The sequence below is a fragment of the Strix aluco genome, chromosome 8 (genome assembly GCF_031877795.1).
Source record: "Strix aluco isolate bStrAlu1 chromosome 8, bStrAlu1.hap1, whole genome shotgun sequence".
NCBI lineage: Eukaryota > Metazoa > Chordata > Aves > Strigiformes > Strigidae > Strix > Strix aluco.
Window position 1 is genome coordinate 12,120,393 of NC_133938.1, and position 25,394 is coordinate 12,145,786.

At 54.3% G+C, this 25,394-nt stretch overlaps 2 protein-coding genes across 8 annotated transcripts in view; one reads left to right on the top strand and one right to left on the bottom strand.

The window, feature by feature from the left end:
• The window catches only part of ERI3 (ERI1 exoribonuclease family member 3), a 135,983-nt gene extending 126,480 nt beyond the window's left edge, over nt 1–9,503 (top strand). For both annotated transcript variants that reach the window (XM_074832204.1, XM_074832205.1), the window contains exon 8: nt 7,887–9,503. In XM_074832204.1, coding sequence (XP_074688305.1) covers nt 7,887–7,969 — 83 coding nt within the window. In that variant the 3' untranslated portion in view covers nt 7,970–9,503. The remainder of the gene's footprint in view (nt 1–7,886) is intronic.
• A 1,486-nt stretch (nt 9,504–10,989) lies between these two features.
• Nucleotides 10,990–25,394, bottom strand: part of DMAP1 (DNA methyltransferase 1 associated protein 1) — a 33,929-nt gene continuing 19,524 nt past the window's right edge. For 4 of the 6 annotated variants that reach the window (XM_074832197.1, XM_074832198.1, XM_074832199.1 and 1 more), the window contains 2 exons: nt 18,472–18,544; nt 15,545–16,834 (listed from right to left, as the gene is read on the bottom strand). In XM_074832197.1, the coding sequence (XP_074688298.1) occupies nt 16,488–16,834; nt 18,472–18,544 (420 nt within the window). In that variant the 3' untranslated portion in view covers nt 15,545–16,487. Of the gene's footprint in view, nt 11,467–15,544; nt 16,835–17,969; nt 18,011–18,471; nt 18,545–25,394 lie in introns of those variants that run through there. The other 2 variants (XM_074832200.1, XM_074832202.1) reach the window with 2 other exon arrangements.

The window sequence follows — 25,394 nt, forward strand, 5'->3', positions numbered from 1 at the left end:
ATGTGCTGCCCTCCAGCTCGGCGGCTGTCTGTCACTCCGCGGGATTATGAGTAGTGAGCGTAATGCATCGGCGTATGAATAGGGTTGTCTGGCTGATGGTGATGTATCGTTTTTCATTACTGCCTCTCAAGCCCTCCCTGCTCCACGTGTGGAAATTCTATTTATTCCCTAATTTGTAAAAATTCCCTCCTTATCTGATACCAATCAGGGAGGGGTAATTGGCTCTCCAGGGCTAGCGGCTGGGGTCCTGATGAAGAGATATGTGTGTCTGCTCCGGCTGTCCAGGCACCCTGCCCTGCTGCACCAGCGACACGGGCCACAATTAATAATGATTTGCAAATGGCAGACAAGCAATAACGCAGAAAGATGTCCAGCCAGCCTCCTGCCCGCCCCTTAATTTCCTTCTGTAATATAAATGGCACAGGAACGAAAATCCAGCGCTATAAATTCTGAAATTAGTTATTCACCATAATAAATGGTTCCCTTTTTGGTGCGCGTCCCCCCCATCCTTCTCCCCTGACCCCCCCCACTCCCTCCTCCCCTCCCGCCCCCCTCGCCCACTACCTACTTCATTTGAGTCCTAATATGCAAATGCTGTAATTTAACGGGATGGTGAAGTTGATTTTCATGTTAACTTAATTACTTTGATTTATGAAGGGCTGGGATGCAGACACAGCTCCATCCTTACCCACCTCCCACCCTCACCCCTCTGTGGTCCCACTGACCCGCCGCCTCTTTTCCCTTGTCTTCCCTTTTCTCAGTCCTCCCTTCCTCTTCTTCCCCAAGTTTAGTGTTTTATTAGCTGCCTTTAAGTGGACATAAGTCCTCACGACAATCGCATGATGCGGAGGACAAATTCCCCGTCCTGCCTTGTTTAATCGTGCCTGGATAATGGATGTATAATTGACTCATTTGAATGCTTTTGCCTACAGGAGTGCAGAGCATTAAATGTTTGATTGCCTTAATTTCCAAACAGATCATTATCCCCTTCTTACCCGCTCTTAATAAACACTTTATGAGGATTTTTTTTGTAAAGGAAAAAAAATCTCCACTCCTCGTACTTCTCTGAAGTGATAAACTCTAATTAAGTCTAATATTTAAAAATATGGTAATGGTGACTTGTTTGAATAAGTGGCCTGCATTTCCATAATTTCATTATTACGTAAAACACGCTAATTATTTGAAGTGTGCTTATTACTAAAAGAGAAATCTCCTTCTAATAAAGATGAAATTGGCTTTTTTCCCTGTATTGCCGTGCACGCCGCTCCCCTTCCCTCCCGGCCGGTGAGCAGCCGCAGCCAGGAGCAGGGCGATGGTGACACTCACTTTGTTTGCCCGGGGATGGCTGCTGGCCTGCGAGGACACTGGATGTGCGGGGACAGTCACAGGCGCTGGCAGACACCCTGTGTCACCCTCAGGCCCAGCAATGTTGGCACCCTTTGGACTTGTGGGCTCCACGAGCTGCTGGGGATGGTGTGAGAGAGCTCAGCCCCAGCAGCCCATCCCCTCCAGCCAGGATGCCCCTGATATCGGGGTCCCCACACACAGCATCGCCTGTACCAGGCCATCTGGCAGCCTGTGGGGCTGGCGGGTGTCTCGGCAGCGGGGTGTCTCGCAATGTGGTGCCCCCACAGCCACCCAGATCCAGTCACCCTTCTTCCAGTGGCCTGTGCAGGGGACAGTAGGAAGTGGCCTGTCATGGTGTCAGGTGATGGTGGCCAGCCCGGGCCGGGGAAGCAGGTGCCTGGGGTGGCAGATCGAACACTGAAATGGGTCCTCTCGTCTGCCTGGCAGCTTCCTGGGGACACCCAGGTGTCACCTCCCTGCAGATCTGGGAACTGACAGAGACAGGCCCTCCCCGCTCCAGCCTCCCTGCTAGGGTGAGCCGCATTTGGAGGTTTCACTGACCTTGGTGTGTAGGGGGTGGGACAAGCAGCCTGTCCCCCCAGGACAGGGACAGCAACAGGTAGGGGGAGGATGAGTATTAATTGTGTCCAAACCCTCTTTAGAGCCCATGAGGGCCCTCAGTAGTGGGGCAGGCAGGGGAGGCACTGGGATGAAGTCAATATAAAACTAATTTTCTTTTCTTCGTGAAGAAATGAGGTGTGTGGCAGTAACGTAATTGCAGATAATGAGGTAAGTTATTCTTAATATTCTGCACGTCGCTGTCAGCTCCACCTAATATACCTGCCGGCTGTGCGGGGCACACGGAGCCCCTTGCCCCGCTTGCAGGATTATGAGGCCATTCGTTTGGGAGCAGCCCAGCAGGACCATCCCTGACGTCCCCATAGCTCCCTTTAGGCTGGGAGCTCTCTGCTTCGCCATGTCCTTGTCACCGCTGCAGCTGGGCATCCCAGTGTCACCACCTCGCCCGGCATGTCATGGTGGGGATGGGTGCAGACCAGACACAGCTCCCTCCCGGCTCCAGCATGGACAGGGTGAGCGGCCGCAAGAGCCTGGTTCCTTGCCTGTGATGGCTCTGTCCACTCCTGGAGACTTGCCCACTCAGGGGCAGCAGCACAGTCCGCCAGGGGGACACAGCACCCCCCTTTGCGATTGCCAGGGACGCCAGCAGCAGTGCCGGGCTGTGTGGGGACTGCAGGGCTCCTGCCGGTCACAAGGCCACCTGCTGTCACCCGGGGTCGGCAGCAGGGAGACGAAGGGCGGTGGTGGCCGGGCGGCCCTGTTTCCGCTTTGCAGGGAGCTGTTATACAAAGGCAGCAGTGATATTATTCATTAACAGTAATCTGCCATTAGAACATTGACAAATGGCCCCTCGTCGCCTGAGCATCAGTTCTTGTACAGCCCATAAAGCATGGGGACAGTTTAAATATGGACCTGCTCAGCTCGGGCCGGGGGTGATCCGTCTTCCCGGCCATAGCACAGGTGCGGTGGGGCTGCCTCCAAATGAGCACATTTAGGGGGGCCCTGTGCTCCCCCAACCACCCGCAGCCTGCTGGGGCGGCTGCTGGGATTGAAAAGCTCACTTCTTGCACCGCAAGTGTCTCGGCCCAGTGCACGGCAGTCGTGGCGGCGCTCAGCCCTCCGAGCCCCCATGGCGGTGGCGTCCGGGTGTCTGGTCCCACGGGGAGGCGGGAGCTCTGGGGGCAGTGCCGCAGGCGGCGTGCGTGGGGACACAGCCCCTTCCCTTCTCCCCAGTGCCTGGGGCGGGTGCGGAGGTCGTGCTCTCCCCAGGTGAGCATCGCTTCTCCTGGCAGCTGTTCCTGCGGCACAGACGCATCGTGCCCGGGCCGTGGGCCAGCCTCCTGCTGCCGAAATCCTTGAGCTCGTCCTGGGTTCGCAGCGGTGCCGCTTTGCAGCGGCCAGAGGGAGGGCAAACGCCGAGTGGTGAGCCCAGCGCTGCGGGCTGAGGGGTTTCTGCCTCCATCCCTGCAGAGGAGCGCGGTGGGAATGTCCGTCCCCCTCCAAGGACAAGGGCAGCCAGCGATGCTGAACGGCAGCAAACTCCAGCCCTAATGAAAAGAGGGCTCCCGCCGCCCCACACACATGCACGTGCCCTTTTGGCGTCACTGTGGCGAGAGCTTTGCAAGAGGCAGAGAGGGCTGGGCCGTGGGTGTCGAGGCGGTGCAGCATTGCAGTGGGTAATGCTAAAACACCAGGTAGAAGGGTTAAAACCCAGCGGGGCTAAGCCAGCCAGGATGAGGGGAGGTTGGGGCAGCACATCGCCCTGCGCTGCACTGGCAGCCTGGCCAAGGAGGGTCCCAGAGGCAGCCGGGACCCAGCGCCTCGGGGTGAGCTCGACCCTGGCCATCCCGGGGCTGCCGCAGGGGCACACGGGGCGATGCTCGAAAGCAGCACGACAAGGCGAGGGGCAGGGAGGCAGGGCAGAGCCGCCGTGCTGTTTGCAGGAGGCAGGATAACCCCGGGCTGACCCCTTTCACACACACCACACAACACCCCTAAATCAATTGCATCTTATTATTACAATATCAATATACAATATTCCTACAATAACACCATTGATTTTCTACTCAGAGGCTGCACCTAAGTCTGTTTTAAAGAGGAGGGAGTTAATAGTGCCCTCATTAAAAATCTATAGATTACCCCCCACCCCCAAAAAAGAAAAAGCAGTTTATATTCATTAGGGCTATTGAATATAAAGTAATATGTTTGTGTAGGACATTGGAGTAATGTGATAATCCGTCCGCATATCAGGGAGAAATCCACTTAGCAACCCTGTCAGCTTGACAAGAAAAATGTGCCCATAAAGTCGGGAATACATTGAGGGAGCGAGCGCGAGGAGAGCAGGGGCGCGCGTGTGTGCGCGCCTGTGCGGTACCCGCAGAGCCGTGCCGGCCGGCAGCGCGGGGCCACCTTCACCCCGTCCCCCTGCACAGGCCTGGGGACACAGGCAGGCACCCCGATGGCCTCTGGAGGTGTCCAGGGCTGAGGCATCCCGGGTGTGGTGGGGTGGGGGTGGCGGGGGTCTCCGCACCCTGCCAGCCTCTGCGGCCCCAGGCAGGGTCACCCTGACGGGACGGGGCTGGGGGTGCCAGCCTGGGTGCTGGGGCAGCCCCACCGTGGCCATGTGCCCCTCAGGGAGAGCCAGGCTGGGGGGTGTGGAGTGGGCAGGGCTGCCCGCACCCCCCTGCCTGCCTCGGACCCGGCTTGTCCCCCGCCCCGTGGTCACCTTTGCAATGGATTAAGCACTGAAAGAGCAGCAAAGCAATCCCGTTTGCGCTCTCTTAGGCTGTCAATTGCCATTTTTGTAATAGAAATTCCTTTCACAAGGTAACGACGGCCAGATTTAGAGGATTTCATATTGCTAATAATTCCCCAAACAGCCATCTGACTGTGTTGTTTTAAAAGCCGCTTAGTTTTTTGCTTTGGAGTTTATGAAAATCTCCCACTCTAATATCCCGAGAGCCAGCCTATAATTGTGTTATTAAATCAATCGGAGCGGATTACATTGTAAAATCAATAGATGGCTGTAATTGCATATTAGAAAGTTGTTCTGCTGTTGTTGATTTTTTTTTACATGGATAATTATAATAAGCATGTTTACCTTAGCGCTGATTTGGAATGAGTCTCACTAAATGACTTATGACAAGCTTGGCACTCCCGCTGCCAGGGGACCGTGGCATCGTTTGGGACAGCGAGGACAATGCTGCCGGTGTGGGCATGTGGGTGGCACCGACCCACTGGGGTCTCACCGGCTTTGCAGGGCGATGGCCCAGAGCCCAGGGCAGCTCCCGGTGCGAGAGCATGTCAGGGCTTTGGGGAGATGGCTGGTGGGGTTCAGGAAGCAGCTGGTGGTCCTGAGTGTCTCCCCGGGGACCAACTTGGGGGTCCCAGGAGGTGCCGTGGGGTCTCACTGCCAGTGTAGCCGCTCCCCAGGTCTCTGTGCAGTTCCTCTTTCAGCAACAGCCAGGCCAGGGTGATGCTGCGGGCAGGGAGGTGGGCAGCGGGATGCCCGGGAGTGGTGAAGGGCAGTGGTCAGGGCTGTGCTTTCAAATCCAAGCCACTCGCCTGCCACCTGCCTGATGCAGCTCAGAAGCCAGGATTTGCTTTGTTGTTACTTTTTTGGGGGACCAGGCCAGGACTGCCTGTGGGATGGAGGTATTTTGGCCACAGATGGTTGCGCTCCCGCTGCCTCGGTTTCCCTGGCTTTCAATCACCATTTCCCTGTTAGGTCCCACTGGAAGCTGGCTCCAGGGGCAGGTCTGGTGCTGGTTTCCTGGGGGCTCAGCTGGCTGGGGGCGAGATGGCTGGAGCAGGGGGCCCTAAGGATGGTGAGGGGCTTGAGTGAGTGGGAACAAGTGGCAGTGGGAGCTGGCACTGTGGCTTGGCAAGGCAGGACACCCATCATCTCCAGGGCCCTTGCGGAGCCATCAGTGATACCTCGGCTAGCAGAGAGGATAGAGGCACAGAGAGATGGGCTCATCTTTGCCCCTGCGTGGGGCCGGGGACACCTCTCCTTTGTCGGGCTGTCCCCATGCCCAGCTCCCTGCCCCTGGCACATCGGCGAGGGGAAGGGGTGCCAAAGAGGTCCTGCGGGGGGACATTTGGGAGCCACATGGCTGTGACAGGGACGTTACCTCTCCCACTGCCAGCCATCAGCCAGGAGGGTCCCCAGCAGCTCAGGGCAGTGCCCTGGGGAGCTGCGCACGGGGGAAGCCCCCTGCACCTCCGACCGATGCTGGGGGACCGGTGATGGCTTTGCCACCGGGTCACCAGGCGCCGTGGGGCTGCTGGTCTGGCAGGGAGCAGTGAGGCGGCCTGGCAGCCCCATCCCTGCGGGCAGACGCCTGGCAGCAGGGCAGCGCTGCCCGTCTGTGCAGGGCCCTCAATCCGGCACACGGCTCTGTCAGCAGGCAGCCTGCTGTCTCCTAGACAGTGAAATATGGCCACAATTAGCCCGGATACAGTTCAATTATGATAAACAGCGTTTGCACCCTTTAAGCCGTGATTAAAAGGCCTCCTCCCGTTGATAGAGAGACCTAATTTCACATTATTATCGCTGTAGCTTGATTATAAAGCACTCCCTGGATTTACAGTTGGGAGATGGATGTGGAGGCTTCTTTATCATTTACACATCAGTAATGATGCAGCCTTCCCTCCACCACAACATCCATCCAGCAGCGGCGAGGAGAGGGGGGCCCTGCCTGCGCCCCCCCCCCCTCCCGGGGCACCCTCTCCCCGTGTCAGCCGGGCCCCGCTGCCACACGCAAGTGGGCAAAGTCACCCTTACGGTAACAGCTTGATAAATGGGCGGGCGGTAATGAAATGGAGACATCAAGGCGTGGGGCGAGGAAGAAAGAGTGGTAATCGGAACGAGTGGAGCTGTCCCGAAACGGAGGGGAGCGGGAAGAAGGATCGCCTCTGCGCCGTGTGCTGTCAAGGGAGAAATTACACATTTACTCTTGCTTTTTCTTAAGGAGACGGCCCTCATAGATCAAAACATGGATTTACAAGCCAATTTTCAACATGAAATATAGACACCAGGAATCAATTTAAGCCCGGCTTCTATTTTAGCAAACGGTGCCTGAGTTTAGTCCCAGGTAAATAACACCAGCCGGAGCCTTCCCCCTCCCCGGCTTGCCACCCCGCTACCGCTCGCTCTGGCGGCCGCGTCGGCTGCGGCCCTGCCCTGGGGACGGCTGTGGTTTGCCGGCTCTGCCACCCGTCACTTGTCAGCCTGGAGCCAGCGGGCACAGGGCAGCACCGAGGGCTGGCTCTGGTGAGGACAGGGATGGGGACAACCCCGATCCGCAGCGGTGAGCAGAGCGTCAGGTGCCACGCAGCCCCTGCCTGAGGAGGGCGAAGGGAAGGAGGGGCCCCTCCTTGGCTGGTGGAGGGCAGCTCCGGCATCCCTGGCTATCCCCATCGCAGTGCAGGGACATCCCCTTTGCTGGCCAGTGGCACCGAGGGCCAGGGGTGCTGGAAGAGGAGACTGGGGTGACCAGCACTGGGCTTGCAGGGAGGCAGCCACTGGCCCAGAGCTGGGGGCCAGCGTGGGTCCAGCTTGCAGGAACGCTGCTTTCCCCATCCACTGGCTCCCCGCAGGTGGACCGTGGGGCAAACCCCAGCCTGGAGGAGCCAGGGATGCGTCAGCCAGCAGCCTGGGCGATGCCGCTGCCCCAGGCAGGCCTCCAGGTCCTGGGCATCGATCCGTCCCAGTGCAGCGCGGGGCCGTACTGGCAAGCGGGTGGCCAGTGCTGGGGAGCCGGGAACCCCGCACGCGCCCCACACCACTGCAAGGCACTTGGGACAGAGTGCCTGGCTGGAGCTGCACGGCCCCCTCAAAAGGGGACATGGGGGGCCGTGCAGCTCCGGGCACAGCCCCAGCCTGGGTCTCAAGCTTGATCCAGCAGCTCCCAGTCGGATCGAGGCTCTAACCCGGCATCTCCGTGCTCTCTCCACAGACGACTGTAAGAACATCGCCAACATCATGAAGACACTGGCCCATAGAGGCTTCATCTTCAAGCAGACCTCCAAACCCTTTTGATCCCCGAGGCAAGCCAGGCAAGGGCTGCATGCGCCCGGCGCCGGCGAGGCGGGGAGGACGGGCTCCAGCATTTAAAAAAAACGGCAACCGAGGCCAGAGGAACCGACAAAAAATCTCAATTTCAGCTGTTAACTCCAGTAGAGGTTGTATATATGGGAAGGCAAATCTGTGTAGACCTGATGTGACTCCCTCTCTGGGCTGCTCCGGACATTATGCCATGCTAGCGGACAGCCGCGTAGGGCGCTTGCACCACATTTTAGACTCGTAGTTTGTTCTTTTTCTTTGGCTCCCGATTTCCGTCCCTCCCTCCATACCCCACCCCGTCCTCCCTCTCCCGCCCCGTAGCCAGAGCATCCCCCCCATCTCCTCCCCGGCATGGGCCGTCCCCGCCTTCCCTTCTTCTTTCTTTTCTCTGGTTTTGTTTTCAGGCCTCGATGGCTGCTGCAGCGAGGCCGGCGTGTGCCCGCGCCCGGGCAGCGCTCACGGAGGCTCAGCAGTGTCGAGACGGCCCCTCGCCCTCCCCGCCAGCCCCCCCGCCTCTCCCCCGAGCGCCTTTTCCCCTTTTTGAGTCAACACTAACCCCTCTCTGACTCCTGTATGTGACAAACGCGATCCGTCTCTTTATGTTCAAGGTGAAGTGCCTGTATTCTCCGCTGCAGAGCCCCTGGCAGCCCCACCGTGGGCTGCGGGGCCCCGGAGGGCTCCCTTCAGTGGGGCGGGGGCCCGGCGGGTGGGCAGGCGGCAGGAGGGAGGTGACAGTGTCCGCGCAGAGCCCCGTCCCGTCCCCTCCCCGTCCCCGCCCCGTCTGCTCGTGCCTCTTGCGGGGCTGGGTGGGATGCCCAGCCCTGCCCTGGCCCCGCCAACCGATTCCAGCTCCACCGGGGACAGGCCCGCCGCGGCACCGCGTCCGTTGCCGGCGGTGGACGTGCCAGCGCGCGCTGGCCCCCGGCCCACAGGTACCCGAGCAGGGGAGCTGCAAATTGCCCCAGGCCCCTGACCCCGCTCCCCTCCAACCCCGTCCAGCCCCCCTCGGTTCCCGAGCTGAGGCTTGCCCCCCGCCCCCCCCCCCCCTCCACGTGCCCACGGTCCCCGCAGGCCGTGCCGTGCCCCTCGCAGGTCCCCGCGGACGCTCAGCAGCAGCTGGCTTGTTGCCTGAGAGAGTTGCCGAGCACATCCCCTCCGGCTGGGTGGGCTCCCAGCCGGCCAGGGCGGTTGGGGGGCAGCCGTGGGGCAGGCTGAGGGCACACGGCCCCCCGGTGTCACCCAGCCCCGGGGCCCTGCTGAATGGAGCCCTCGTCCGGGCGCTGACCTGCAGGGAGGCTGCAGCCCCGGGCCCGTGCGTGCATGGCCTGGAGCAAAGCCGGTGACGGCAGCCAGAAGGGCAATACAGGCACTGAACTTGGCGGTACATGACTGCATGGTGTGTGGTGTTCCAGTTAAACCAACCGATAATGCAAACCCAGCATTTTCATTGTCTAGTTATTCCAATCCTTGCTGTAAATGTGCCACATGAATAAAGTTTGGGGGTAAAGGAGCCCGGGCTGTGCCCATGCATGTGCGAGTGTGTACGGGGGGCAGAGGCAGGGCTGTGCCGCCTGGGTACGCGGGAGCAGGGTGCCCCACCAGCAGGGCTGCCCTCCCTGGGGTATGCACCTCACCATGTCCATGCTCCCCAAAAAGGCAAAATCTTGGCTGTGAAAGAGAGCACTGCCCCACTCCCCAGCACGGGCACCGCAGGTGGGCCCAGCAGTCTCCCCCACCGCCTCACCTTTGCTCGTGCCCCAGGACAGCTCTGCCCCGCAGATGCCACCAGCCTGTCCCAGCAGGGCTGCACCCATGGGTGCGCCCCAGCACAGCCTTCTGCCTGGTGCAGGGTGACAGCCACCACCGCATCCCACTGGCATCTGTCACCCTGCCCTACAGCCTGGCACGTTGTACCTGCACAGCCGCTACCGCACTTGGAGCATCTCCCCTAGAGGCTGGAGCCAGCGTGGCTCTGCCCGGGGCACCTGCTCTGCCCCGGGCTGCAGAGCCAGCACACATGCAGCACCATGATGGGTGGGAGCCGCGCCCGGCCACACAGGAGCTGCCACCGCATCCAGGTGCCCAAGGGAGCTGCCCGGGGCCACCAGGTGACAGGGATGCCGCTGTGCAGCTGGCACGGAGTGGGCAGCTCCTGGAGGGAAGGGGCAGCCCCTGCCCACTTGCTCCAAGCAAAGGTCACAGGGGTTTTAATGGCTCCCTCTGTGCAGCCCCTGATCAGCTTTATTGACCTATTTTCGATGGAGTCATCTAATTAGTTTTCTATGAAAACTAAGAACTTGGCCTTTGCCCTTTACTCCTGCAGGCGAGAATGTGACTCAGAGGACGTTGTCACGGCAGATCGATTGCCAGTTACACTTGAAAGGCAGCGTGGAGGGGACACGGGGTGGGCAGCGGGGCTGCAGCCCGGAGCGGGGCACGCAGCCGGGGCCACCTGTGCCCAAGTGCATGAACCCAGGCTCCCATCGCTGGCTTCAGCATCACCTCAGCCCCTCCAAAGCCTTGCAAAGTGTGGGGCGCAGGGACCAGGGGCCCCTCGCACCACAGACTGAAGCCAGAGGTGTCTGCCTACCTTGGGCAGGGCAGCAGGAGGAGGAACTGGGCCTGACGGCAAGTGCTGGGGAAAACACGAGTGTTTCCTGGCAGGCGCATCACCTCACCCAGGCGAGGCAGTGCTTGCAGGCATGGGGCACGCAGGAGCCACCGGAGGAGAGCAGCTACACTGGGGCCAGGCCTGTGGGGTGCTGGAGGGAGCTCCCCAGCCTGCTGCAAGCAGCGTTGCAGCAGTCTGGAGCAGGACCTGGCAGCCCCGAAGGCAGCAGGAGCTGCAGCAACCCCCACTGCAGCGCTGCAGCAGAGGCAGGCAGGGCCACCAGTATGGCTACTGGCACCCGACCTGCCCGCGGTGGAGATGAGACAGCTCACACCATCTCCTGATCCATGTGGGCTCACCAGGGCTAATGATGACTCTGCTCCAGTACAAGTGATGGGGTTTGTATTTACAGGGATGCTCACAAAAATGTGGCATGTTAAAGAAAAAAAAAAGAAATTACCAGAACAAAGCACACTAGCATTAGCGGCGCGGGGCAGCCATGCACAGCCTCGGGCAGAGCAGCAGCCCCCAGCAGAGCCCAGCGTGGCCCCGGGGCCACCCTCCAGCACCTGCTGCAGGTGCTCGGAGGTCAGACGGCTCTGGAGGTCTGATGGGGCTGTGGCCGCGGTGCTGGGCAGGGGATGGCTCCCACTGTTCTCTGGAGAGCTGTATTGTTTGCCCCAACAAGGCCCCCATCCCGCCCCACAGCTGCAGGCAGCCAGCTGTCCCTGGGGGTTCTGGGGCAGGACAGCACTGACCCTGCACACAGCTCTGCACCTCCTCCTCACCCGGCGCAGGGGGCTCACCGCTTCTTCACCTTCTTGACAGAAGAGGAGCTGGAGGCCAATTCCCTTCACTTTCTCTGCTCCAAGAGGGAGACAGGAGACAAAAGAAAAACCAGGGTCAACAGGTGGGAGCGCTCAGGTCACGGCAAACACACCCGCGTGGCCCAGAGCCTGTCTCAGAGCCGGCCACTGGGCTCCAGTGCTACTCCCTGCCATGCCCGATGGGTCACACCACCACCTGCCCACTGATGGCAGAGCCAGGTCCTTGCATGATGGGAGGGACATTGCTAGTCCAGCAGTGACGAGGGGCTGGGATGGCACCCTCGCAGGGGATGTCACCTCCCTGACACGGACAGAGCTCTGGGATGGTCATCTTTGCAGCACAGGGCCTGGGAGCGAGCAGGAGAAAGGGGCCAAGCTCTGCCACAGGCCAGTGGCCCCCGGAGCCCCGGCCAAGTAAGCTGGCATGCAACAAGCCCTAAGGAGCAGGGCCTCCAGAGAGGGGCAGAGCAGCTTGGCGCTACGGCCAGCTGTGCCGGGGCTGCTCGGTGCAGGACAGGGCAGAGCCTGGAAATGCTCCTCCACCATCCAGACCTGCCGTGAAGCGGCCCAGGAGCAGAGCAGGAGGCTGACAGAGAACAACAGCTCCTCAAAACAAACACTTTTCTGGTCAGCACACACCGACGCAGCCAGGCAAGGCTGGGGGGCTCTGGTGAGCTTCACCCTTTCACAGATGAGATGTCAGGGCTGAATCTGGCCCTAGGAAAGATGGAGCCATTCGCAGCAAACGGGGAACACTACCCTAGCCCCATCGCTGCACTGTGGCCAGGCTCTGCATGCGGAGCTGCTGGGCGCTGCACAGACACTACAGCCAAGACCACGGCAGGGTCAGCACCCAAAGCCAGGCTCTGCATGCGGCGTGCCCCAGGCATGCCAGAGCCACCAGGTACCCTGTACGTGGGGTGCCAGAGCCCCAGGGTCACCAGTGCACGGCACGCGATGGGGTCCGCTGTGGGCAGCGCATCGCAGGCGGTGGCAGACGCTGGTGAACACGCGTTGCACAGGCACGGTGACTGCGGTCAGGACCCCGCCGAGCCCAGCCCTGCAGCCAGCCCCTGTCCCCAAAGGCCTGCAGAGCCACTGCCCCAGCTGGCAAGCACCCAGGGGATGACACACTCTCTGAAATGAGCCAGGCCTGCCCCTCCCGGCTCCTCCAGCCCTGGCAGTCCCACAGGCGTGTGCTCCCGGTGGCAGCACGCGTGGTGGGAGGCCCCGCTGCCTCCCTCAGCAGGAAGGCGGCCTCCAGTTCCCGCTGGGCGCTGGGCGGACGGCAAACAGAGCATGGAATTTGCACGGCTAAAAGTTAAATACAACACACACACGGATTTCGTCAGAGGCCCTGGCACGGCTGCCTTCGCGGGATCCGATTAACAGGGAAATAAAAGGGCCAGAGAACCCACGCAGCAGTGTGAACAGATGCCCTATAAAAATCAAATACATGGTAATCAAGGGGACCGAAAGGTACATTTAAAAAAACAAAAACCCACCCTGGAAACAAAGGAGCAGGGCTTTGTGGCTTTCCTGGGAGGGCTGCGGAATTAATGGGGAAGAGCACATGTGTTTGATAATCTTTATATGGCAAAAGACCCATCTTTCAAATATGTCACAAATTCATATTAATCACCTTCCTATTGCCTTCTGTGGCACAGCTATTCCAGTTGCCTTGGGCAAAATTGGGAACTGTCTGGTTAAAAAAAATGTTTTACATTATAATTTACAAGAGCCTACAAGTCTAGTTTCTTTTAATGGAAAGAACGATTAAAAAAAAAAAGAGAGGAATATATATACACCCTGGTATATATACACTATATATATTAAAATATATATATATATATATATAAAAGACAGATATTGTAACTCCATCTGGAAAGAGAGAATGTTTGATCTTAACAATGTAACTTCTAGCTTTCAAACAGGCTCAGAAAACAAGAAGTCAGCAGGAGTTCAGATAAAGGAAGCTTAAAAGTCAAATAATTCTGACTCTGAACCCGAGACTTCTTAGACTCAAGGTCCTTTCCTTTACCCATTAATGGGCTGACTTGTGAGCTCAGGAACAAAGTGCTGCAATGTGAGGATTTCTGAGAGTCACTCATTACAGATCACTGAGTGGAGTCTGAGTTGCGGAAATCAAAGGATCCAATCTGGAGTAACTGGCTGAACTTCTGCTTGGAACTAATTTGTTCCGAGTTCGGCTCACCTTTCACCTCCCGAAGGCCCTGAGTAAAGTCCCTACCGGGGTCAGCGGCAGACGGCACTGGGGGGGATCCCAGCTCGGCTTTAATGGTCAGCGATGGGCACCGCAGCCCCTAGGAGAGGGTGGACAGGCAGCCAGGGTAGGAGGGATGTGGTGGACACGGCAGGGCAGAACGGTGCCGGGCTTCCCGCTGCTCCGTGGGTCTCGCTGCTGAGACAGGCAGACGCCTCGCCTCACCTGGGCTAAAACACCCTCTGAGATGTCCCCCATCCCCACTGCTTGCCAAGGGGGGTGCTGGCAGCCAGCCGTTGCCACGACCAGTATCTCAAGACCCTGGTGTGCCTTTACTCATCCATTACAATTCCTGGAATTCAGGCATGCCAGGCAGCACTCAGGAGTCAGGACTCCTCGTCCTATTCCTGGCTTCGCCACTCACTCCCTCCAACATCTGGAGCAAGGTACTTCTCTCCAGGGAAACAAATCTGGCTTCAGGGGAGCAGCTGGTTTGGATGCTGAACTAAGCCATGCTTAATCCAACATGTGGAGTGGCACTGACAGGCAGTGCTAGACAGCACAAAGGGATTCTCCAACTCAGAGGAATTTGAAGCCGGGAGATTAAATGATTTCCCCAAGGGCCACCCGGCAGCTCAGTGGCAAAGCACACACTTGAACTCGGGAGTTCAAGGCTGGTGTGGCAGGGTTAAACTGCGGAAGCAGCCATGGTGAGAGGAAGAGTGAGGTGTTACCTGCAAGCGCCCACGGCCAGGGCTGCAGGAGGCAAGGGAGGGAAAGGCCGCTACAAAGCACCGCTACAAAGCACCACTGCGCTTGCTCTACAGACAGCTGCCTGTTTGCACTACCAATATTGCTACCCCTGCTGCAAGCGGCCCAGGGTGGGGAAAAGCACTGTGCTTGCAGAGCAGGCTGCTTTCTCAGCACCATGTCCTGTCCCCACTGCGCCAGGGCCTGGGACACCACAGGGTTATTGCTGTGTAGGGTGGGGACACATGCATGCACCCCACCAGTCACACAGCCAGCAACTGCCCCAGCCACCCCGCCTTCCTAGAGCTGACCCCAGCCCACTGATCTTCCAGAGGCCGGTTTTAGCCATGACACCGAGTGAGAGGCACTGGGGCTGCTCCTGCCTGCTCTGGGCAGGGAGCGTCACCAACACACAGCTTCCACTCAGCTCAGCCTACCCTTGGAAGAGCTGGTTGTGGGCCACAGGCTGCTGGTCTCTCCCGCTGTCACATTGCCCAGAACTGCAGGAAAGGTTCAGGGCAAGCACAGTGCCAGGCCCTGCCTGACTCTCCAAACATACCTGAGCCAGGCAGAACATGGTAGAGCAGCCCCATTCCCCTCCTCTCCAAGATACCCCTCGAGCTGGGATGTAATTTTTCCCCCCTCAAAAGGTAGCATAAAATGGTCACAGTGTGAATGTGCTTGACCTTTTGTCTTGGACTAATCTAATTGTGTCGTCTTTGTGTAATCAGCCGGTAAAGGTCAGTGCTGTATTTAACATGGGGGCCCTTTAGGTACTGAATTTGCCTTGCAGTGAATTAACTTGATTATATTTCTTTCAAATATGTCAGAGACCAGGTCAGTTTAACCCTCTCTGTGCTGCCTGGGCCCACCCCTTTGTTTCCAATTCCAGGAGGTGGCACAGAGGAACAACGTGGTCAGAAACACAGACATGGGCTCCCTCCTCCTGCAGCCATGGCCACCACCACCACCACCATCACCACCACCTCTCCCGCCTTCCCAACAAGCAAAGTCTCAAGAGCAAGTGTGTTGTGAATCAGCCCAAAAAAGTTTGCAAACCAGGGCACTCCAGACCACAGGGAGGGGTGAGATTTCAAACGGAATGCAGTAGGGAAAAAAAAAAAGATTCAGAAGACTCCTTTGCAAATATGAACCTGTCTCAGTAGAACGCTTCCTTATGACTCCATATTGTCACAATCAAATAGGACATTACTCAAGTCCAGATTAACATGTCGCCTCTGCCGTTGACAGATAAGGTGTTCTCAATATCCTGCAATACATTATACATTTTTAGAAAGTAAAGGTCTGTGCCGCTACCAGGGGCAGTATGTCTGAGGTGTTGGGGATGCCACTGTGTGGAGACGGGCAGCTTTCATCAGGCAGTTCAGCTCAGCTGTGCCAGGGGACTGCACAGAGGGGAAAGCAACCTCAGCTGCTCCCCAGGCATACCCTTGGCCCTGAGGCAGTGGTGAGGGGCCGGGCAGCCTGCCCTCATGGAGACAGGGAGAAGAGGCTGGTGATTAGCATCCTGCAGAGGTACATGCACAGGACATTGTCACAGGGCTCGCAGTGGAAGGACCCCTAGGTCTGGCTTTCCTTTCTTGGCACTGGAAGTAGGGTATAAAAACACCCCTTTGCTCTTCAAACACCTCTCTCCTTCCCAAACCTTGTGCTCCAGGCAGGGCTACTGCTTGACTCCAGGAACTCAGGAGGGTCATGGCTCATCATCTCAAGACTGCTTTCCCCACTTGCTTCCCTCTGCTGAGCAGCCCTTATGGGGCTGTGTCTAGAAGGAAAATGCCTCAGGCCTGCAGCTGTACTGGCATCACTATTGCTGCCCTAGTGCAAGCTCTCGTCACCCAAAGCTTTTCCGCTTTGGTCCACGGTGGCACCCACGTCAAGCCATCTGCCTGCATGCAGGATGTAGGAAGCCCTGCTGACCCCACCTATAGCACCAAGAACACTGTCCAGCACAGGAGACAAGCCCAGAGAGCAGCACTGGGACTTGGGGGGAACAGGCGCGCTGTGCTCCCTTGGACGCGCACGCCTGGAGGGAGAGCAGGGCAGCATCCCCAGCACTTGTCAGGGCATCTGCGTCGGAGACCTGAGCGCTCCCTGTTCTGCCCCCCCAACCTTCCTTCTCACCGAGTTGGGGGTCAGTGGTGCTCCTACTACATCAATGATCTGGTCCTTGGCATCTCCCTTGCCCTCCTCGATGCCGAGCCCTGCCTGGCCATCTGGATGGGTGCCTTCCACACTGAGAGGGCCAATACTACCAGCTTTGGCCAGGGCCTCATAGCGGTGCCGTAACATCTGCAGCTCGTATTCACAGTTGGCAAAGGCTTGCTTCAGCTCATACAGCAGCACCAGGTCACTCCGCAGCTCATTGAACATCTGCACGATCTCCTCTGTGGGCATAGGGTTGAGATCTAGGGAGAAAAAGGGTTCTGTTAAACACCCAGACCTGCAGCCCTACGATGATGGAAGACCCAGATCAGACCAGATGACTGAACCTTGCTACCCACCAGGTCGTATGAAGGGAGGTCAGTCCTGGGAACAGGTCCTCACACACTGCCGCAGAGGACAGAAGAGCTCCTGCTGTTCCCTACACCTTCACCAACAAGGGGCGGACAGGCTGAGCGCCCTTGCCTCTCTTGTTGCTCCTCCCAGGGTAGGACTGAGGCAGAGAATTGCTCTGCTGCTGTGTTACAGACACGTTTTAATGCAGACCCAAACTGCTTGTAGCAGGGGCTGGCAGATCACCTCCCCACACCATGCATTCTGCTGCAGCCCATCACACACACACAGAGCCAGGAAGAGCTCCACATTCTGGAGAAGAAAAGGATGAAGCTCTGAGCATTGTCCTGATACACAGCAGTGGCCCTGTCTGCAGGGCTGCCCATGTGACCCCTTCCTGCTAGCAATGCCTTCACCCACACAAAGCCCAGGTGCGTTTCTGCACTCTAAGGCACAGCAGGGCTGGAGCACCAGAAAGCCCTCGAGATACATGTGTTTTGTAAGGCTGGAGTGGGGAGTCAGGAACCCCTCCTCACCCTCGTGGAAAGTGAGCTCTAAGAAGCACTCACATCCTTCCCCAAGGTTTCCCTAGCAAGCAAAGACAGTGGCTCTCTTAATTTTAAAGCAGAAAGGGGAAACCACCCCAATTGAGCCGCTTTCACCAGCCACAGGAGGCCTTAAGAACTGCACACAGTCTCTGTGACAACATATCAAGCCATACACCAGTTGGCCCAAAAAACTAACAAGAGTTAGCAGAAGTCAGTGCTGGAAGCAGGCTCAGTAATCTCTTGTAAATCTTTTTCTATTTTTAAAAATCCCCCCAACTGCAGTGGGGGGAAAAGGGATCATCAGGTGTCTAATCAAGGGGCACGGCACGCTGGGACCTGTAGTATCTGCAATCTGTACCCACTGCATGGAGGACAGCAGCTAGCCATGGGCTGCACTTCTTCCCTCTAGCTACGAGCGGGTATTGTACATGTTAAGTGAACCCTTCTTTCTGCTGCTAAGACACTGGAGTTCAAGAGTGAGGGATGTGTGTTTACTTGCCTTTCAGCAGAGATGCTCCAGATTTTCACACAGCATGCAACCTATAAAGGGGGGATGAACAGTCCCAGACGCATTTTGGACTTGCCACCGTGAGCAGTAAATTAAGAGGAAACGAAGCTTGAAAGCAAGACAGGGCAGCCCTGAACAATGCATGTGCTGTGGTCACTAACACACTTAGAAGTACCTCTCCCGGCAAGGCTGAGATTTGCCTTCCTAATACTGTGCTGCCTCTCTTGATGGTTAAAAAGGCCCAAACAAGAGAGAAACAAAGGCTCTTTTAAAACATTTTTCTACTGGGAGGAAAAAAAAAAACCCTGTGCATCTTGTTCTGGCTTTTACCCTCTCTCTCTTTTTTTTTTTTTAAACACATAAAATATTTTAAAAACCATTCACATACTGTTATTCAAGAAACTGGCTGTATTACTAGGGGAAAAAATAGCCCATCTCGAGAACAAAGGCTAGCTCTGTGTGTCTCTCTCTCTCGCGTGCCCCCTTTACTCACCTACTCCGAGTTCCATCAGCATCTGCTCCAGGGCTTTAATCTTCTTCTGTCCCACCGAGCTTGGCAGTTTCATCTGGAACACAAAGGTAACAGAGCCACACAGCTCAGAGATAGCCCTCACTCACAGCCGTCTAGTTCAAAAGGCAAGAGAGCTTTTCTTTTTATAGTGCAGGGGGAACAAAAAAAGAAAGGGAGAGAAAGGAAAATCAAGTGGTAAGAGAGGGAGACAGGGGCTGAAAGTTTTCAGACTAGGTCCGAGGGCAGGTATTGAAAAGACCGGTCGTGAGGGCTTTTATTTTCTCTCTCGTGTGTGTGCAAGACACGCTGTTTTACAGTTTCCATGTGTCACTGAATTAACAACAAAAGTTCTTCTTGGCTTCAAACCCTCTCCCGCGGTGCCCAGCCCATCAAAGGGCTCATTTACACAGCGGCTAATGTGCAATGCTGCCCTACTTTATTCGCTTTAGCCGGCCTGATTAGACTCATGCGCTAACAGACTCACTTCTCCTTTTACCTGCTGAGCCCCAGACCTGTGGGATTCATTTACAGAGCAGGCTTTATAACAAAGGGGACAGACAGAGAGAGCACAGTTACTTGACTGGCGGAAGTGTGAACACACATTTACATCGGAGCTAAGGGGCTAGGTGAGAGAGGAAGCATCAGATGTGAGCTATGAAAGGGAATCGGAGCTGGCCAGGAGAGGAAGAATGCATACACTTAGCAGGGTCCTTCCTCTGCATTCATTTGGGCTCTAGCAGGAGTGCTAGCTGCTCAGACCAAGCATTTATTAGATTACAAGCAGCACAAACGCAGCTGGCACAATATGGCAGAGAGAACAGGTTTCCAAGCCCCGCGGATATATCCAAGAACAAATGAAAGCACTTTCCTTCCTCAGCAATGCTAGAAGACAGACCAGGAAAGAAATGATTCTCAACACCGCAGTGTCAAAACACCTTGCTGCACACAGTTGTGGGCTGTCCCTCCATATCCACTCCTGGGAAGGGGAGCTCCCACCTCCACCCAGGGATCACCGTCACCAGCCCAAGTTACCCAGCGGGCCACTGAACAGCCAAGAGAAGAGCACCCTGCAGCCGTCCTGCACACCAACTACTGATCAGCAGACCCAGCCTTGGCCAAATCAACCATAAGCCTGCAACACTGGGCTGGGAATGACCTGAAGGAAGAGCCATTCTTTACTCCACCTCAAAACTGACCTCTGAGGTGAGCTCACCGGAGGGTCCCGTGGTCACCTTACTTCCCATAAGCCACAGGTTGAAGTTTCCCAGAACAGACAGCCCAGGGTCAGTCTCCCAAATTAGGCCCATCTTTTCCACAGTGTTCACTGCCCAAACACACAAGTGACAAGAGACACCATCTGAACTTCTTAATTCCTTTGAAGGCAAGAGCACTGCACGCACACACCCAAACGGTGAGAAGCGCTAACCTTAACTCAGCTATAGCTGAATACATCCCATCAGCAGCTCCACAATCCCAACGCAGGACCTGCTGGGAAAACCTGCCTTCTCTGTACCATTTCAGCCCAGAAACCAGAGTACGGACACCACAGAGCACCCCAGGGGAATGGGTCTTTCACAGTATACATTAAGAAGCACCTAGTCCTTTTGCTAGATATTACCACCACAATTAAGACTCCAGCAAAGGACCAAGAGGACTATCAGGGGAGGCTTTCTAAGAAACCAACCTGATCCAAAGGATCCAAAAGGAGCACTAGGGAAAAAGGAAAACCCGCCCTCGTGCAAACAGCACAGGTAAGGGCTAGAGGACACCTCTGTCCTTTTTTATACCCTGAGGATCTTTGGCTTAGAGCTGGGCTTTCTGCACATTCATACTTCAGAGACTGAATCTTTACAGCTGACCACAAAATGATTGTTTTAGCAGAAGAAAGGCTGCCAGAGGTATCAGGTATTTGGATTTCAGTCAAGTCTTTGGTCCAGGGTCTTAACTTGTGCAGAACATTATTAAAAAAGGTTTTCCCAGGAGCTCTGCTGCACAGACTACCTGCACAGGCTCTGCTAAAAAGCAGCAGGACAGGGTAGAGCCCTAAGATAAGGCAGTCCAGAGCACTAAAACAGCAGATGGTTGTTTATTTGGTGGGTGCCATGCTGCAGCTAGCAGTGGGACGTCAAGGAAGGAAAGGTCACTTAGCACAGCTTAGCAGGAGTCAGAACGGTTAGCCTGGAGCACCACAAAGACATTCCTGAGAGCAAGAGGCCTTGGTCCAGAGAACTGTTCTGCCCCTCAAGGAATCACATAGAACGTTTAAGATGGGCAATATACCCAGCTCTGTCTCAGCTGGGGGCTGTATGGACTGATCTAGCCAGACTGTGCTATGCTTAACTTGCGGGACACAAAGAATTAACAGGGCCCAGCATCTCCTCATTGGAGAGCTCTGGACACACAATACTTGTGTGATTATCACAGCCCTGAGAGTCTGTCTTCACCCCTGCCCCTAACACCGACATCACGATCTTTCTAGCTAAAGGCAGGGTTCCCTTCTGTTAAACACCAGCTGGCAAAAGCACGCTGGACTTCAAGCCAGCTTCAGGAACAAAAGACAAGAAATAGGAAAAGTTCATGGTTGGCTAGGCAGACAGACAGGAGGTCTTGGTTTGTTGGTTAGAGGAAGAGCACAAGCTTTTCTCTTGGGAGGCTTCCACTAGTTCAGGAAACTACTGGCCACACAAACGATTAACCTGGCAAAGCCTTCAACTGTGATGTTGTGTATGTCCTGCCCACGTCTCACAGGAGTCTGGTCAATGAACACCAAGCCAAGGTCTTCACTGACACTCCTGAAGATTAGAGGATGAAGCAGAGAAAGGCAGGACAAATTAATTTAACTTCAAAGAAAGGAACACTAGAGATGCTCAGGAGGAGTGGGGCTGTGAGTTTAGTTTAAAAACACATCAATTAAGCTTCCTTTTAATTCAGGCAGGAGTATCTGGCCTGCAAACAGGAAGGCTTCATTGGTTTCTCAAAGCAAGAGTATATTTTAATTTTACCATCATTAAGAAAATGTTATGATTTATGTGGCTGCTGTCGGACTAATATCTTTAGAATTTAGCTGGCTAAGCCAATTCATCTCTAAGACTGATGAAGGCTGATTGCTCTCTATGCAAAATGTATTAAAACTAAATGAGCAGTCTATTACTCAAATGCTGCTGATAATCTGTTAGCCAGGGTCCGTTAGCTGGGCTGCCTTGTTGCAGGAGAGAAGCCTTCATGCCCGGTACAGCTCTGATAAGCCCAAACTTACTTCAGCAAGCCCTTCTTTGTTTTGGTCTTAAGCAGATGTTCAGAGATGCACCAGAGTGCTGGAAGGGGTGTATCACTCCTGAGGAATGGGGCAACCCGCAGGGACCACGGGTCCCAGCCAACGGCACAGAGAACAGCTCTCTAGCTCGAGATGTGTGCACTGGGATATGCGGTTTCTGCAGGACATATCTCTGCGTTAATGGAAACGCCACTCAGGGCAACCTCGTTGCTTACACCATGGCTCCTGGGATGTTCTTGGTGTTGTCATGGATCGAGTCCTCCGCAGGGGCTGAGGAAAATTATGTTCCTCGGAGAACTCCAGTGAACAACCACAGCTTCCGAGGTGAATGGCATTTGCCCTTTTCTTTCCTTCCTTATACTAGACTATTATTGTTATTTATTATCTTTAAAGTCCCCATATAATAATAATACCTGGGAAACAGATTGCTCCCGTCAGAAAACTGATTAGCCAGGATTTTTGAGGTTACTATATTTTGGATGCTCTTCTCCTTTGACAGCCTCTCCCTACAGCCCTCTTTGCAACACCAGCCTGCGCTTATAATTACACCAACGTCGCTTTTGATTTAAGGACTGTAATCCTTTGTCCTTGCTATAAACAACCTGCATTAAACACATGAACTGCGTGCACCAAGAGAAAAATAAATAAGGAGCTGCAGAAAATTGTGTGAATCAACACCATGAAGCCACAGTACCAGAGCCTACCTCTGCAGAGAGGAGCCTTGCCTGATCCTGGGATGCACAGCCTCTGCTGGCACATGCTTGGCCAGAGAGGCACGGAGTACAATGGTACTGACCCGGCCTGCTCTCCCCTGAGGGAGGAGGGCATCACTCAGGAATTGGGCCATGCAGCTTAAATAGATGAACAGAGCATCCACCGCACTTTCACGGCAGGGGTTGAGAGACTGGGGGGTGGTCCCGAGCAGTTTGATTTCCATAGAGGGTCTCACCGTAGAGTACACTTGAGGTTTTGGATGATACAGGATTTTTATTTAACGTTCGAGACATTCCGCCAACAAAACCTTGCTAATTCACACTAATGACTAGGAGACATACTGCAAATTAATTGCTAATTGGCAAAATTCATTAAATGAACAAACACGATAAGAAATAGCTGAAGATACAGCCTCTCCAAACAGAACTGGTTCATTTATTTTTGTGTGCCATTCAGTTTTCATGATTTATGCTAATATTTTAAGCATAGCTATAAATGTATTTGAGTATATTTTGGAGGAGAAATGAAGTCTAAGTAACAGCAGAGCTCGCAACACAGTCCCCTGTTATGTCTTACAGCATCACCACCTGGCAGGTAGAGACTGTCATGGGGATCTGCACGAGAAACAGAAGAGGTCTGCAGGATCTACAGACAGATTCAGCTAGGTCCCACATGTGATTATATCTCCGTGGTCATCTTAAATGTCCTGCTCTCAATTTATTGCTTTCTTCACAAACACTCCATTTCTGATGTTCACAACTTCCCGGAAAAAAAATCCCACTTTTGTGCTGAAACCTTTTGTTGGTCTATCAACAAAATACAATGTTTTTAAAATTAATCAGTGGTTACTTGGATATTTCACATGTACCCTCCCTGATGCTGCACTTCATTTTAATTCCATTTTGAGACAACCTTTTCCTTAAACTCAACCTTCCCCAATCCTAAACAATATGACTGTCCTAAACCATTAATCCTAAAAACACCACACATCCAACCTGTGTCTGTACAGCTATAAACTGTGGTTTTATGCACCAGTATTGTTGCTCACTATTATTACAGCCCACTGACATTGAAAACCACCTTCTGCATGGATTTTAGCAGCACAAAAACTTTCTCATTAGGCACTTTCTTCATGGATATCTTTAGAGCACTGAATTACTCAGTGGGTTTCCGGGAAGGAGTGCTAAAGTTTCAGATGAATAATGTTTTTGCATTTTCTGGCTTAAGATGGGGAAAGAAGGTCAACCTTTCCCTGGCTGCATGGCTCCACTCTGCAGGAGCAGAGAGCCTCCACTCCTGCACAGTTTTAAGACTCAAGGAAGGAAAGAACCATATTAAGTAGTTTAGCCTTAGAGCTCTGGAATTTAAAAAACCCCAACAGAGAAATTCAATTTCAGATACGAAGGTGCACATTTCTGAAAATCTGAAGTGCTTAACTGCTCAGAACTGAAGTGCTACAACGAAAGGCAGATGGGCAATTGCAATGGATATATGCAAAAGTTAGAAAAGTTTGAAATTGCAGAGGTATTCTCTGCCTCAGTGAACATACATGTTTCCCCCCTGCCCCAGCTTACAGCCACGAAGCCCATGTTTTACGTCAGTGCCTGCTGATCAGTCAGTAAGATTTAGGACAGATAAAAATAGAGTCACACCACTATGCCATCTCTACTATGCTATGTAACGTATTAAACACACAGCAATCACTCTGGGATGGCACATGACCATCAACTTTCTCCATCAATGAGGCTTAATGCTAAATAAACCAATCTTTTAAGAAAACATTTCTATGTTAACTTATGTAAATGGTTATTTCAGGGTTTTTTTGGACTGAAGTTAGACATACCCCACAAATTCCCAAAGTAATAAATAATATAAATTCTGTACTTGAATCCCCCTAGTAAATTAAACCAGTTCTACTTATTAGAGGAATACACCTAGTGAAAGCTTTGTCAAGGACGAGGGAGGCCAAGAGATCATGGAGGAGCACAACACAGGCATATGGCAAAGTAGCAGCTCACTAATCCTATAAACATTAATGCCTCGTTATGCATCTATAGCACCGATTCAAGGGGTAAAGCTAAGAGATGCTTGCTAAAGAAACCAAAGGTCCTGGAGCATCAATGTCTCAGCATGATAGGTTTTCACCAGTGCAGGTAACAAGGTCTTCAAGGTTTTTATACTCTCCCACCCTTTCCACCCTAGGAAGGGGGTACAGATTGCTTTGACCCAGCACAAGTGGCCTAAAAACAAGAATGACTTGGAATCCACACAAATGATGTCTGATAACCTAGAAAGAGTCAGCTTTCTCCCAGTTTGACATGCAGGTTGTGACAAGAAACAAGACACCTGAGAAGACAAGAATTCACACCTTGCCAGGACTGCCTGTCATCTAGAAGATGGTCATCTTCTGGCAAGCAAAGTATTACCTCCCACTTACCAATCCTGAGATTTCCTTGCCCTTAAATACAGGTTGCTTTAAGCATAGTGCAAGCCTGTAAAACAAATGCAAAAGAACTACAGGAAGTGTTTGTGGAGGGAAAAAACAGTAAAATACATGGCACAGAAGAAAGAACTGCACAGGACATTTTTACTGGAGGGTGCTTTATGTTAAAAGCACATTACCGGTATGACTCTATAGTATTTTGCTTTAGGAGATCTGAAGATTCCCGTATAGTCCTACCCTTGCCTCTCACTACAGGTGCAGAAATCAAAATGAGACCTGTAGAGGTGGCTGCAGGAAATGGAAACGGCTGCAGCTTCTGAGCTGCATCTGACAAACAAATCAAGAGCACAGAAAAGTGTGCTATGATCACAGGAAAGGCCCTAAGATAGGCCACAGGAGGGGCAACTCCAAGGACAGTTTCACATAGTACAAGAACATTACATAAAACTCTAGCTCAGACACAAATCCAAGAAA